The following is a 16,393-nucleotide window of genomic DNA, read 5'->3' as shown; positions in this document are numbered from 1 at the left end:
AAACTAGAACGTATTTATACGTTTTTGGGAGCTAATGAGTTAAGCAAATAAGAAAAGATTTAAGATTTTAAAATGTCACGCGACATTGGGCTCGGCCAGTGACATGAACAAGGCAGCATTAGCTTCATTTTGATTTTAGAAAGAACGCAAAATGTCAAACTTAAAATGTTAAAATGAGAAACGTTTCCGATTAAAATGTCAAACTTAAAACGGTTTATTTTGTCATATGAAATTTTGCACGTTAAAACATTCAATTGATCACATCAAAACTTTTTGCATTAAAATGTGAAATGTATCACATTAAATTGTGAAATTAATTTTGTTGTAATGTGAAATTTAGCATGTTAAAATGTGGAATTGATCACATCAAAATAAAAATGTGAAACTTTATTATGTTATAATTAGGGGTGTGAATTGCCGAGTACCTGGCGATTCATAGGTCACGTTTCAATTTGAGACCGATTAATCCCGATAGCAATCTATAAATTGATTATTGCCATTTTTTTAAGATCAAATTTAGAAAATACTCACATACATACACTGTAAGATTTGTATGAAAATGTACTTCAGGCTTATTATAACTGTTGCAATCTGTTTGAACAGCATTGAAATAAAATGTTAAGGCTTAATGTTTTATGAATATAACAATCTTCCATGCTGAAAATGTTGAATATTTTAAACATGGATTCGGCTGCATATTGAATCGATACGGGAATAGCGTGCTGTAATATCGTGATATATTGCCAAATCGATTTTTATCGATCTAGTTGTAATGTGAAAGTTAGCACATTAAAACGTACAATTTATGACATCAAAATGTTACATTTACATATGATACGAATTGACAAATTTATGTGTGATACTAATTGTAGAAAATGAAGGACACTGTTTGTCACATCACATCAGAGGTGGCAAATGCAGGTCCAGAAAGTAAAAACCCTGCCATAGTTTGGCTTTAGCCCCTGGTGCTAACTAGCTAGCTAGCTAGCTCCCTAGCAGGTAAACAAGCTGCTCGGGAGCTAGCTAGCTAGCTAGCACATGGGGCTAAAGCCAAACTGTGGCAGGGTTTTTACTTTCTGGACCTGCATTTGCCACCTCTGATCTTGCAATGGTTTGCATTTGTCCCTTCATGTTTGCTCCCTACCTAGCTTCCCTAGCTCCCATGGAGCTCGTTTACCTGCTAGCTAGCTATCTAGCTAGTTAGCACCAGGGGCTAAAGCCAAACTATGGCAGGGTTTTTACTTTCTGGACCTGCATTTGCCACCTCTGATGAAGTTGCTACCTCTACCTAAGATGTAGTTTTTGTTTTTTAAAAGCCCTTTTATTATTTAATTTTACCAACCAAAATGTGGCTTTTTTTCAATGAAAGTTCTTTTATGTTGACTAAAATAACCCCACTGGCCTCACTGGTGTTGTTCGTAACCATGGCGACCGTGTGGTCCAGCAGCCAGAAGATGACACTGCTGGAGCGCGTGCGCCTTCCCAACGCGCGGCCAGCAATGGCGGCGGTGGCGGCGAGCAGGAAGATGGCGGCCAATGCCGAGGCGCTGGAGGAAAGTCCATCCAAGGAACCCAAACCGGCCGGATTCAGCAACCGCGAACGCTTCCGCACCGCCTTCCGCATGCGGGCGGCCACGCTGCGCCAGAGCTCCGAAGGTACGCCCACAAAAATGGCGGCGGCGTTTCATACGCCTGCCATCCATTTAAACGACTCGTTTATTGCTGGGGGAAAAAGTCGGCCAAGTCGGATAAGTCGACTTTAAAAATGTAAACGGAAAACGTCTGCCTCGAAGCTCCACCGGAACAATGATTGTTTCGCCGTCTGTGTTTCTACACGGACCCCTTTTGCAGACGCACACAGTGAACAGGAAGTTGTTGAGCTCATTTAATTTGTAGCTAACAGGCAGCTAGCTCCACTCGTTAGCTTTTTGAAGCATCGTCTGGAAGTGACTTTGAAGACACGATGTGTAACGTACATATAAAGAGGTATGTGTGAGCTAAATGGTGGTTAGTGTTTGTTTACCTTAAATGGTAGACTAATTGTTAGCATGCTAATGCTAATCGTCATGGCTAACCATTTAGCATGTGCTAATTTTGTTGGTTTAGCATGTTTATAGAAGATAATAAACCGAGGAGCTTTCCAACCACCTCAGTGACCTCAGTGACCTCGACCCCACTCAATTCAACTCCATTTCAAGCGCAGTGGATTACAAATATAAATCAAATTGTATTCTTTTTAATTAATTTATATCTATTATTTTTATTTGTTTATTATTTTTGATTATTTTATGGGGGTGATTACGGACTCATTTGAGTTGTTATTATTAGTGAATTTATTATTTATTTAATTTTATATTGAATGCTATATTAGTATATTTAGGTCTTTCTTTAAAATGATGTCATTGCAGATTTTTTGTATCAAAAGGTGTTAGTGGTATTGGTACTTGGTATCAGTGACTATTCAAGAGTTGAGTTGGTATTGAAGATCCTAACCCCAAAAATATTTGAAAAAAGTGTGTACGCTGAGAAACCTCTGATGATTTCGCAATGACTGCACAGAACTTTCCTGGAGTGAACAAAGATGAACAAATGAATTTTATTTTGAAGATCCGTTCAATGACGTCAATTGACGCAGCTGGCAAATGACGACATCCCAACTAAAATCTCCGCAACTTTGCCTCAGATGCAGCCGCGCTTGCGGCGGAGGCGGTCCCGGAGGATCGCGGCTTCCCGGCCGACATCCTGCTGGAGGAGATGATCCCCACGCTGAAGTTGGTCATCAGGGCCGTCAGGTTTGCGCAATCTGCTGCTGCCAGCGCTCCGGGTCCAACAAATGAAATGAAACTGGGCCCGTGTTTTTGTGCGCGTATCAGGATCATGACCTTCCTGCTCAACAAGAAGCGCTTCAAGGAGACGCTGAGGCCTTACGACGTCAAGGACGTGATCGAGCAGTACTCGGCCGGACATCTGGACATGCTCTGCAGGATCAAGTACCTCCAGACCAGGTGAGCCCCCATCTCGGTTTTTGGATTTATTTTTACATTTATTTATTTCTCTATGTATACAGTATATATTTAAATGTTTTATTTATTTATTTTTACATCTGTGTTTATTTTCACTTTTAATAATTTTATTTATTATTTTATTTTGCCATTTTTTTTGGTCCTCCATATGATAATAGCTGCTAATTAAAGGGGAAGTCAGGTCAAAAATGTTCCTGGCACTTTTGTTTTTGGAGCAAATTTCTCATTTAAAATATTATTATATAACTATAAAATGTAAAGTTGTATTCGTTTTAATTTTTACAAAAAGGCTTTGTTTTCATTTTTTTAGTTTTTCATTTATTTTAGCATTTGTATTTTTTTTGTCAAGTGCAAGATAATAAAAAAAAGTCACTAAAGTCCCACGCCAAATAAACAAAACAAATACACACACACGCAAAATTTAAATGTAAAAAAAAATAAAAATAATCCATGGGTGCCGAACCCGGATTATTATGAGCGTGTCCACATAACCCCGCCACCATTTTTTTCCCCTTTAAATTCGCGAGAGGCCGCTGAATATGGGTGAGGGCCACATGCCAGTTGCACATCCTTGTTCCGCACCAATACCAAAATAAAAGCATCTCAAAAGAATCATATGACATTAGTTGACAAAGACAAAATCTCAAATTTCATATATGTGGAGTCTTCACGAGTGTTCTGGAAGCTCCTTCATCATCATGCTGGTTTTCTTCCAGGATCGACATGATTCTGGCACCTGGAGCCCCCCTCACCCCCAAACAGAAGAAACCTGTCAAGCCGCCCTTTAATTACAGCAACAGCCAATCGCCCAGGTGGGCCCCGACCTCAATTTGGCGTCTGAACACAAGCACCGGGTCAAAGGTGATCAACGGCCGTGCGTGTGTGCGTGTATGTGTTCCAGGCACGAATCCTTCTTGTCCAAACCCTCCTCCATGGCAGAAGCCGAGGACCAAAGCATGATGGGAAGATTTGTGCGTGTGGAGCGACAGGTGAGCGAGCGAGCGAGCGAACAAATGATCCATTCCGCTGCACGTCTCCCAAGAGAGCTCAGTGCTGCTCGGCATGTTGTGGCAGAATGTGGTACTGCGCTAAAGGTTTGCGGCGCAACGGATCATCATTGATCTGTGGTCGCGGTTCGGATCAGGCACCGCGGTTCGGATCAGGCACCGCGGTTCGGATCAGGCACCGCGGTTCGGATCAGGCACCACGGTTCGGATCAGGCACCGCGGTTCGGATCAGGCACCACGGTTCGGATCAGGCACCACGGTTCGGATCGCGCGCAGATTGGTTGGTGGGAAGAAAAAAAGAAAAAAAAGTGCACCTTCAACAGTCGAATGTCAAGGAAGCTGAAACATACTCAACGCAACACGCTAAGCCTAACTTCAAAATAAACATGCAATCATACAAAGCAAATAGCCTTAGTAGACTTTTACTTTGAAGTTGACGTGACGGCTGGCTTGACTTCCTTTTTCGACATGACTTAAGTCGAGTCAAATCATCTTTATTTATCGTCGTTTTGATTGACTTTGTATTTGCGACCGACATCAACACAATGCTATCCCAAACTCATATTCAATTATTAATTTAGGACGCTAAGAGATCGCCGCCATTGTACGATACGGCAGAAGTCTCGGATGTAAGTGGCTAGCGGCTAGCAACTAGCTATTAGCATTACCAACGAGTTTCTGTGGTTGGTATTTGTAAATGAGTTTGACAGCTGGTAATTGACTTAATTGAATTATTTTTCAATATTCTGGACCAAGGTTACTTTGGAATTCACTCTTCATGTTTAACCCCTGGGCTTGGTCAGAACCAACAAAAAGCCAAAAAATGGTCAAATAACGCCCAGGGGTTAAAGGAAGGGAATGTGCCTTAAATGGCACATTGAGGTCTTTTCATTGCTTAAAAAAAAGAGATAAATAGAACTTTGTCTTCCTTTATTTTATAAAACAGACAAACATTCAACTCAAAATGGCAAACATCTGCGTTTAGATTTTAGGAACACAACTTTAAGCTATGAATGCCTTCTTATTTCACACATGAACCATTTAAAAATAAGAACGTTTCTGCCTCATATTGCACTTAAATCTTGTGTTCCTAAATCCTAAATGGCTACATTAGATGTTTTGAATTGATTTTGAAGTGTTTGACAAAATAAATGAAGACAAAGTACTATTTAAAGGATCTTTGTGCAGTTTGTCACTTTTTGACTCGTGATTGCCACCTCTGGCCCAAAGCGTAACTGCAGCATCTGTGTTAGGATCACAGATTTGGACTGCTTTGTCAACAATATTTGAGACAAATGCTGATATTGTGCATGTAGAAGAAGTTTGACATCTTTGCGTTCAACTCAAAAAATGGAAGCAAAAACAAAAGTTTTGCGTTTATATGTTTGTTGAGCATAGACAGAAGCACTGTGTTCATTTCATAATCAATATTTCCCGCGGGCTTCAGGTGGAGGACATGGAGAAGAAGTTGGACTTCCTGGTGGACATGCACATTCAGCACAGCGAGCACCTGCAGGTGGACTCGGCGGGCGCCGCCCACATGACCCTGGAGCCCTGCCACCCCCCAGGGGGCGGAGACATCCGCCGGCTCTTCCTCAACTACCGCGACGGCTTCCCGTCGTACCGGCCGCCCGCCGTCGAGGCGGGACCGGCCGGCGGGGTGGGCGGGAAGGGCCACCTGCGCCCGCCGTCCTCCGTGCCCACCTACGCGGCGCGCCCCACCGTGCTGCCCATCAGCTCTCTGCAGGACTTGTCCGGGGTGTGCGGCAGGACCACGGGGGGACACGCCGCCGGGCGCGGGGGCGACTCGCCTCTCTCGCTGCTGTCGGTGAACCACGAGGAGCTGGAACGCTCGCCCAGCGGCTTCAGCTTCTCCGGCGAGGAGGCGGCGGCGGTGGCGGCGGCCGGGGACCGAGCGGGGGCCAAGGAGGATGGCGGCCGGACCCGACCCAGACCCAGACCCAGACCCGTCTACCTGGCCGAGGGCGAGACGGACACGGACACGGACCCCTTCACGCCCAGCGGGGGGCCGCTGCCCCTCTCCTCCACGGGAGAGGGGCTTGGCGAGGCCGTGTGGAGTACGCCGCCCTGAGTCTTGCCGGCACCGCTTCCCTCGTCAACTCTCCACCTTTAAGCCAAGCCACGCCTCCACACTTGAAGCCCCCCCAGGATGTCCGCCGCCTCCACGCCAATGATGTCGTCAGTAGGGTTGCAAGGAGGTGGATCATTTTCTGAACTTTTCTCCAAAAGTTTACGGCAAAATTTCCCTAATAAGATGCAACCCTTATTTTTGGGCAAATTCCTGGTTTGTTAATTGCCATGAAAAAGTCTCCAGAATTCCCGACAAGAGATTTTGCAACTCTGGTGATGGGTGACGTCATCACTGATGTCATCGGTGACGTTACGGCGCAGAAGGAAGCTTTCCGCCGCTGCATGTGACGCATGCTCACTAGCGTAGACGCCAGGAAGTGCTGGATGATGCTCACACCGGCGATGCCATTTAACAAAAAAACTTTCATAGACGCATCATACACGTCACACATAATGTACACTTCACGTATCCGGAAAGTATTCACGGCACTCCATCCAAAATGGATTCCATCAATTATTTTTGCACAAAAGTCTTCGAAAATGATCCATTGAAAAATGAAAATTTTTTACATCTTTTTTGTTTAAAGAAAGTTGTTGTCGAACTGGATTTTTTTTTTTGCTGCTTTAACTTGTGAGCGCTGACTTGAGATACGAGCGCTGTGTGGTAACATGAACTCAAGTTTACTCTAAAACGAAATACAAAATACCCATTTTGGGTATATAAAACAACAAGGCACGGCTAGCTTGATGCTAATGCTAATTAGCATTAATGATAGACCGATTATGTTTTTTTCCCAAGGCCAATACCGATTATTAGTAGTCAAGGAGACCGATAATGGATGTTTCAAGCCGATATTCATTTGCGGTAAAAGAGAAAACATATATTTTTTTAAATAAGAATAAAATGATCATTTTAAACGTATAAAGAATTGACAGCTTTGTTTAAAAATTCTAACATAAATTGCAGGGAGATTCCAGCATGTGTTAAGCTAAATTCAAAACTAAGCAAGTAAATAGTTCACTAAAGTTTTCTACTGTAAATAGTCATTTCAACATCATTTCTTCCTTTTGTGGAAATTTAAGTACGGTAAATCCATAAATGAAAAGTTCCCTGTATCACATTGAGCGACAAATGCATGTGAATGTAGCTTTTATTATTATTATTATTATTATTTTTACTTTTATTTAACCAGGTACAAATGTTTGAGAGCGAATTCTCATTTCCAAACATGACCTGGAATGACCTACCGAGGTTTTCGTCGAGCTTCTTAAAAGCTTTCAAAAGATCTGAATATGTTTGGAAGTAAAAAGTGTCTGTGAACATTTTCCAAATGCTGATGAAAAGCCAAAACTTCGCTATGTTCGCAAGCATTCGCCGCTCAGTGAGATCGCAGCTGCATCGGCTTTCAGAATCGTAAAAAGTGCCGATGCGGATATTTGTCCAGATGCCAAATATCGGCAGCGATAATCGGTCGATCCCTAATTAGCATGCGTGTGACAGTGTTTTCACATTTCAAGCAAGCGATTGGGCGCAACAAAAGTGAAAGTTGTTTTTGGAATGCAGTCGTGACATAAGAAAGTGTGAAGAAACGTGAAAACTTCCCGGATGCCCACAACACGTGTGGACACGACGTACACGTATGTCCACTTTTTGTTTGCATGGATGCATGCTAGGACGCCATCTAGTGGCCATACTCAACCAAAAGATTCACGTGTGTGCACGCGTGTGCGTTTCGTTGTCTGTCCGTCACGCCCACAAGTGGGCGGTGCTTCATTGTCACATGACTTTGCTTCGTGATTGACAGCTTTCAAGTGTCAATTAGTCCAACGTGCCAAACTACACTTTTTTTGTTCTTTTTTAACAACCTTTGATTGGTCGTTATGACAACAAGCCATCTCTTTACACAAACGACAAAGAAAATCAGTGAAATAAATTCAATTTTTTTGTGGAGATTTTCTAACGTTTCAAAAGTATTTTCTAACAGACTTTCAAGTCTTTGTAGTTTGTGTGGTCTTGTTGTCATGTGATCTGCTGGCCGCGTGCTCATTGGCTGCGGCGTTTGACGGCGCTCGCTCGTTTCCAGGGCAACCAGCGACAAGCTTTGGGCGCGAACGACAATGACAGGAAGTCAGAGGCGGGTCCTCACTCGGGAGCCTTCATCATCATCATCATCATCTGCATAAGAATCGTAAATTCAAATAAGTGATCAAGTAAGCAGGCGTTTCAAATGTATCCAAGCTTCAACTTAACAATAATATTGTGTCAATAATCGTAATTGACAGCTGCCTCCACGTGAGTCACATTTTCCGCACACACTCGCTGGCCACTTTATTAGGGACACCCTCGGAAAAATAGAAATGGCGGTGCGTGTGTACCTAATGAAGTGTCCGGTGACGCAGCAAAGACAGCAAGCGGCTCGACTCGCCTGTCTTCGTCTTGCGCAATCACACGCGTCACATTCAAAACGTAAACCTCGAGAGAAGATGTCAGCGCGGAAGACTTTCTTTTCTGCATTCACGCAACAACGACATGTTTTAAGACGTCGTGCAGAAAGACGCGTTCGATCACGCCATAACGTGTTCCATGACATGTTTCATGACGTGTTTGCCGACAAGTTCATATTTCATAACGTGACATATTGAATGACATTTTTGTCTACATGTGCCCCGTCATTTAAGGACGCGTTTGATCATGTGACATGTTTCATGACACATTTGATGAGTTTTCATGACATGACATGTTTGATGAAATGTTGAAGGAAATGTTGGATGACGTCACATGCTTGAGGTTTAATGACGTGTTTGCTAACATGTTTGATGACATTTGGTGAAATGACATGTCCATGTCCATGTTTAAGGTCACGTTGGCGGACAAAGACAGCATGTGTTGTATAATCGAGGCAGTGGCTCTAAATGTGAGCCCTGTGGAACACCTGCACTTGCATTACATCATCTTCATCATCGGCTGATCGGTTAACATGAGTTACCGTATCGCATGCTGAAACATTTTTACTTTGACACTCTCGAATGATCGTCTTCTGCTGAGCCTTTTTATTTGTATCTTCTTAATCAATTTCAATCAATCAATTCAAATCTCCTTTTTTTGTCTTGACGTTTTGAGTACACATGAAACGTGAACACATGAATGTTTGTTGACACGCCACCGAAAGGACGAATGCCTTTTGTCATCACAAAATGTTCCCTCGACGTTTCACTCGTATGATGAAAATGCTGGTCCTCATTGGAATATGCATGAGGAGCTTTTGAGATTTTGTCATCCTCATTTGAATATTCATGAGGTGTTTTTGAGGTTTTGTGAAGTCCCGCCCCTCTCTCTGATTGGTTCCCTGCGATTGATGCTTCCTGTTCTTGTTGTTTGGACGAGCACACGCAAGTTCTGCTGGACGACAACAGTCCAAATTGTCTTATTCACACACACACAAAAGCCATAAAATATTCAAGGCGTGCGTGCGTGCGTGCGTGCGTGCGTGCGTGCGTGCGTTGATCCGTCATGATGATGATGTTGTCAGTCCTGATCGTAAGCTGAATCTTATTGGACCTTTTGATTGCTACCAATGATTTGTGCCTTGGCCTTTTCACATTCATCCTTTTCATCTTTTTGTTCCGTTTTTGTGCGGCGGCGGCGGCTGCCAAGTCGCATCACAACGTTGTCGTGTGACGAGCAACTAAAATGACTAATGTGTACACACAAGGAACATTTTCAATGACGACAACATATAATCCGCTGTACGTACTGAAGGTATTATTTGATTACTATATTAAGTGTAATCTTTGCGTGTTCAAAAATAATTGAAAAATGAGATCTGATGAAGATAAAGAATTTATTTTAAGAGCTCTTAAAAGACACAAGACATGCTTACATTCAAAGGTGATGTTAAGCCTCGAGTGTGTCAATATGAAAACACGCAGTCGCTTTATAGATGAAAAAAGCAAACTCCTCCTCTGAGGCTGGACAAAGGGTTAGTAATTATAATAGGCAGACAAGTGATTTACTGACATGTTTACTCCAGTTCCGTCCAAAGCCGGAAATATATGATTAGACAGGTATGCGACCTAGACTCCCTCAGACCCACAGTGTTATCAACTTGAGAACTTGAGAACGTGCCTCCCATGTGCATTCCGATCTCACCAGCTGGAAGGGAGTGAAAAGTGTTATTCATTACAATACAGTTAATATGCCCAATATATTTCACACAAACATTATCACAGTTATATGGCATCTATATACTATAAGTAAATTCATAAACAGTAAAAATATGCATAGAAAATGTTAAATGTCTTCAGTACGTATCTACTCTGACAGCCAGTAAACAATGTTCAGCTAAGCTAACATACGCTAAGCTAACAACCATGATATACTGTCTATTTATCTTATAGCGCGCATGTGAACGTGCACGAGGATACGATGAGTCCGTTGCTATGACGATGGGAAAACTCTGTGCCAAAGGCGTTTCCCAGCTAGCGTGAGCGCTATCGCGCGGCAGCCACGCTGCGAGCTAACGCGCCGTTTGGCCGCTTACCAGGAGTGAGCGACTTGACGGCGGCGTCTCGTCTCGTTTCCACGTTAAGACAAGAAGTGACCTTCACGTGTCCCCGCAAAACATGTTCTTGTTCATCAGATGCAAATATGCAAATTCTTGTCGTTATTATGACGATCACTTGTTTTTTTTTAATCAAGTGCACCACTTATTAACAATAAAACACTCAAGTGACAACAAGTGTGTTGTTTTTCTTGTTGGGACACACACACACACACACAAACATACACTCGGGGGGGGGGGGGGGGGACCGTAAGGAACCCCCCCCCCCACTCCCTTACCCCCCACCCCTCCCTAGGGTCCAATTAGTTTGTGGTTTGTGGACTCATGTGACACTGACTCAGTCAGCCAGAGCAGTACTGGTCGGGTTCTGTTCGCTCCACTTTCATGTGAGCCCACTTTGGATCCGTTTGATGTGAGTTGCTCTTTCGGTTCTGCTTCAACCACAGCCGACTTTAGTTCAGGTCAGTCCACTTTGGTTCTGGTTCTATGTAAGTTCACTTTGGTACTTTGTGAGTCTATTTTTGTTTTATTCTGTTAGCTGTGTTTCATTTGGTTCTGATGATCATTATATTATAATAATATATTTATTATTTATTATTAGGGGTGTCGAAATGAGTGCATTCATTTGAAATTCCTTTAACACCACTCATTTGAACGCACGATTAATGGCTGCCCCTTAATGGAAAGTCTGTACTGGCTTGCAGACACGTCCACCTAAAAAATTTGCAGTAATTAATGTAATAATATTGCATATATTTGTGGAGACTGGGGTCAAGTTGTATTTTACAATTTTAAAAATGAGCAGAATTTCACAAGTTACTTCATGTTAAAGATTAGATTAATATGAAAAGGAAAATGCACTAAGCTGTCACCGTCTTACAAATGCAATTATGCCATCTAGTGGCAGAAAAATGACCTCAACATCAGACTCATTTTTACAGTACAGTATATCTTTATAATTTTAACTCAATTTTATGAATAATAAAATTACTGTATTAATGACTAAAAGATAGTCAATTCTATTTGATCATTTTTTTCCACTTTTATGTTAACAAGAGTCGGAATACAAAAAAAAAAAAATTAGAACCAATATAAAAATGTTGATTAATTGTGAGTTAACTATTGATGCCATGCGATTAATTATGATTTGAAAAATGAATCACCTGACACCCCTAGTTATTATTTTAGTTGTGTTCAATGTTCATCCACTTTGGTTTCGATTGCGTATGTCGGTCCACATTGTGACGTCATCAGAATCGGGCCGGTGGGCGGAGCTTCGACATGAGACTCATCATTTGTGTTTGTTTCCTCTTCATCGTCATCCTCCTCCTCCTCCAACAAGGTAACAAGCTCGCCATCGTCGTCATGAAATCATTTTTCAGATGTCATATAAAAAAAAAAGCTAAATTCATTGTTGACACCTCAACTGTAAGTTTCAACTTGTTCAGACAGCACACGGCGGGAAGAGATGAGCAAAAGAGACGTCAACTTGACAGGTAGAGTAAAAATCACGCAACAGGTGGCGCTATAACCTGCAGCTGGCAGTGCAAAAAGACACTTCAATACGACGGCAAACTTTTTCCTTGCCAGAAATCCCGACCGATGCGATCCATCTGACGCCATTGGTCAACAGCTTGATCAGCTCCAGCCAATCACGTATGTTCACCTGAAAATATCTTCTTTGGCCGCGCCATCTGTACCTAATAAAGTGGTCACTTTTATTTTGGCTACTTCCTGTCTCATTTAGACTTTTTTGGGGGGGCGGGGATTACATTTATTTTTTAATTTTTAATTTTATTGTTATTATTTTTAAACAGTGCTTTGATTAAATCGTTTTTTAGAATTGTATGTTGTACTTGAATGTCTAGAAATATATAATGCTTTATTAACATTATTATTATTATTATTTTTATTTTGTCACCAACCTTTTTAAAAAATAAGGGTTACCAGTTTGATACAGCGAGACTTCGCATTTTAAAGTAAGGTTTGAATTCGAGGTTCGGGTCTCAAATTAGAGTTACAGGTACAAAGTAGGGTGAGGGTTTCAAATTAGGGTTAGCATTTCAATGTAGGTTTTGAAAGTAGAGTTCAGGTTTGAAAGTTCTAAATTAGGGTTAGGGTTTGAAAATTGAGTGTTTGAAAAATAGGGTTAGCGTTTCAAAGTAGGGTTTGACCTGTCTAACTTAGACTTTTGCTTTTCCAATTTTCTTTTCTTCTTTTTGCCTCATGCATTGAAGCTTTTATCGTTCTTCTTCATGTCTGACTGAGAATTTTATTTGATCTCTTTTGTTTCAGTGTAATGTGTAAATCCAGTCTCATTCAAGCTTATATTTGGTAAATTTCTAGTTTTCGTTGCTATTGAGACAATTTGTCTACTTCCTGTCTAATTGAGGCTTTTATTTTGTCTACTTCCTGTCTAATCGAGGCTTTTATTTTGTCTACTTCCTGCCAGGTTCCCAGAGGCTTTTCTCTCTGCTGACCGTGACGTCATTCAGCCCGCTTTCGCTGCACAAGCTGACTCTGCTCGTCTACAACAGTACAACTACGAATATTATTGATTATTCTTATTTTAATGGATTGATTTGTAGATTTGTAGTTTCTGGCAGTGAAAAAGTGGACGTGCACGTGTTGCGGAAACGTTTGTGTTACTGGGTCACAAATGACACGTGAAAGCGATCTCGGCTGTGATCATCTTCAGAGTGATTCAAATGTCTTTTCAAAGAAATGACTTTATTCTGTTTACAGACTTTACAGTTCTTCTCTTGGACGTCATGAAAAACTCAACAAGTTCTCTGCATGAAGTTTTCAAGTCGTCATCGATACTCGCAGGTCCCGGGCGTGTGTGCGCGCGCGTGTTATTGGCATGCTAATATCACGTGTGTGTTTGTTTGCGTGTCAGTGAGCCAGAAGAACAACTCGGACTGTATTTACATTTGTGTGATGGCAGGCAACAAGGGTAACGTGCATTGGTCTTATTTATGTGTCATTTTGTGAGTGAATGCATATTGATATGATTGATGCACTTCATGAATTGAAAAAAGTGTGCGTGCTTGCGTACAGGCCCCACGTTGTGGGAGGTGAGTGACGTCACAGCCATCTTCAACACAACCATTGTTGAAGGACCACTCAAAGGTTTGTAAATACCTAAAACAATATTGTATGTAAATGAAAGTTTATATGATCCGGATGAAATCAAACCTGATAAGTCAGGTGACAATAAGAGAATAAGACCAGCAGGTGGCAGAATTGTCACATCAGCAAACCTTCCAATCAATTCATGGTAGGCCTATTTCTTGACTTAAACGCCGTTTGACAGATATTATAACATTTTTAATACCTAATTTCATATATCAACTATTGTTACACATTATGAACATTTTAATTCTTCATATTAACCTATAAGACATATTTTGTGTCCTGAGCAGAGCAGATGATGTCGACCTCGTATGGTCTGGCCTTAAGCTGGGTCATATTATTTAGTCTAAAAAAGTTCCTTCTCAGCACTTTGTGCGAAAACACATTTATCCCTTGAACCAGAATTTGTCTCAGAAACACACACACACACTCCTTTGGCTGGTATACACTGATTGGTCCAAAATTCCTTGTTTTATTTGTACACGCACATCTCGGTCATGAAAACAGAATTAGTTTTGAAATAACACACACACACACACTTTACTTTCTTCATCAGTCACGGCCACTGTAAATTTGGTTCAACTTGTTTGTGAGATTTTGCTATGGGAAAATCCTTCAACTATATAACACATTCTGTCTCAAAAACATCCACCTGACCTTGTTTACGCCGTCTGCTCACGGAAAAGTACCAGAGAGTATGTTTAGTCTACGAATGAAAAGGAGGAGGTCTTTTTAACTATAAGAAGCTATTGTACACGTAGAAGAGCACATTTGACCCTCTGAAATCCCACGTTCTTTAAGTGACGAAATCAGAAGCTGTTGTATGTCCAGAGACTCTCTGTTTTTTATGAAATCATTTTTGCAAAAGGTGTATTTTTCTTGCATCAAACCTATCTTCATTTTTGGAACACGCAAAGAGGACAAAATTCCTTAAATTCTATCAGATGGTGACCCCCGACGTAGCGACGTTTTACAGCGGGGGCGTTCAGAGACGGGCAGAATTCCCCGGCCACATATTAATTACGGTAAGTGGACACTTTATCCACGTTTTAAGAATTCTGTCTGTTTCAGAACGCTGCGGCTGGTAAATTCGTCTTGTAAATTTATATTGAGGATGGAGTTTGTGTAAGAAAAATAGTGATAAATTTTGAAATCGTGTGGTTGGACGCGAAGTCCCAGATTTCGGATTTTACCACGGTGTTTGAAGTACACGTACGTGGTGACGTAAGCATTGTTTACGGAAATGCCGTCACGTTGTTGGGAAATGCGCTAATATGAAATAAAGATGAAGTTGTATAAGTTGTTGAAGTTGAGAGGTAAATCAGTTTGAAAAGCATTTTGTTTTTGCAAACTAAGATATGTGGAAAATTGGCTTGAAGTCCATATATAAAGTTGAGGAAAAGTCGGCTTGAAAAGCATCTTGTTTTTACAAGCAGTAGATTCTTGGGTGATTAGAAATGGACCTTGAATAAAGTAAGTCGCCGAATAGACGCAGCAGGAAGTACGACTGCTGACTATGTAATCGGGACTGGCTCAACTTTTGTATGTGTTAAAGTTGAGGTTATGAAGTCGCCGAAAAGACGCAGCAGGAGGTACGACTGTTGTTATGTCCTCGGGACTCTCAACTTGTGTAAATCGGATTGACATAAAACGGATTTAATACGCCGTTTTAAGATCAATGCCAAGGTCTTTTGAATAATTGGTTATTGATATTCTTAGACAAGATATAAGATATATTTGCTCAACTCGTGTAAGTCAGGTTGGCAATAAGCGGAGTAAATACGCCGTTTTGTGATCAATGGCGAGGTCCTTGGATGATTGAATATGGATATTCATGGACAGATCTGTTCAGCTGACAGACAACAGAAAGATGAATGCGCAGATGAGGATATATTACCAGAGATTGGTACGTAACGTTACGAGGGGTTTCTGCACAATTGAATCGTGTAATCATGATTCATAACGATTCATATGATATGCTTATTTTGCGGGAAAAAAAGGAAAAAACACAAAAACAAAAAAATCTTTTAATGAATCACACTGTTTGACAAATGATGGACCTCCTCTCCTGCTAAAAAGAATGCTTTTATTTTCTTCTTCCTATGTTGCACCTGCCAAATAATCGTAATTGATTCATTCAATGATTAAATATTTAGTTGTTGGGCTTTGTTTAAAAGCCCAAAGGGCGGACTGAAAGATATTATAACATTTTTAATACCTAATTTCATATATCAACTATTGTTACACATCATGAACATTTAAATTTTTCATATTAACCTTGTCGAAATGTTTTGTGTCCTGAGCAGAGCACATGATGTTGACCTCGTATGGCCTGGCCTTAAGCTGGGACAAACTATTTAGTCTAAAAAGTTCCTTCTCAGCACTTTGTGCGAAAACACATTTAGCCCTTGAACCAGAATTTGTCTCAAAAACACACACACACTTTACTTTCTTCATCAGTCACGGCCACCATAAATTTGGTTCAACTTGTTTGTGAGATGTTGTTATGGGGAAAATTAGATCCTTCAACTGTATAACATATTTAGTCCCGAACACACACACCGAAATCTGACCT

The 16,393-nt window shown here is 41.3% G+C and overlaps 1 protein-coding gene across 5 annotated transcripts in view; it reads left to right on the top strand.

The window, feature by feature from the left end:
* kcnq3 (potassium voltage-gated channel, KQT-like subfamily, member 3) overlaps positions 1-6,723 on the top strand; it is a 52,488-nt gene extending 45,765 nt beyond the window's left edge. For 3 of the 5 annotated variants that reach the window (XM_077556838.1, XM_077556837.1, XM_077556840.1), the window contains 6 exons: positions 1,445-1,656; positions 2,684-2,792; positions 2,874-3,005; positions 3,740-3,835; positions 3,925-4,012; positions 5,478-6,723. In XM_077556838.1, the coding sequence (XP_077412964.1) occupies positions 1,445-1,656; positions 2,684-2,792; positions 2,874-3,005; positions 3,740-3,835; positions 3,925-4,012; positions 5,478-6,122 (1,282 nt within the window). In that variant the 3' untranslated portion in view covers positions 6,123-6,723. The remainder of the gene's footprint in view (positions 1-1,444; positions 1,657-2,683; positions 2,793-2,873; positions 3,006-3,739; positions 3,836-3,924; positions 4,013-5,477) is intronic. The other 2 variants (XM_077556839.1, XM_077556841.1) reach the window with 1 other exon arrangement.
* Positions 6,724-16,393: the final 9,670 nt, after the last annotated feature.

This window comes from Vanacampus margaritifer, chromosome 2 (genome assembly GCF_051991255.1).
Source record: "Vanacampus margaritifer isolate UIUO_Vmar chromosome 2, RoL_Vmar_1.0, whole genome shotgun sequence".
Taxonomy (NCBI): Eukaryota; Metazoa; Chordata; class Actinopteri; order Syngnathiformes; family Syngnathidae; genus Vanacampus; species Vanacampus margaritifer.
The sequence above is the reverse complement of the archived record's forward strand: the minus strand, read 5'-3'. Positions and strand labels throughout refer to the sequence as shown.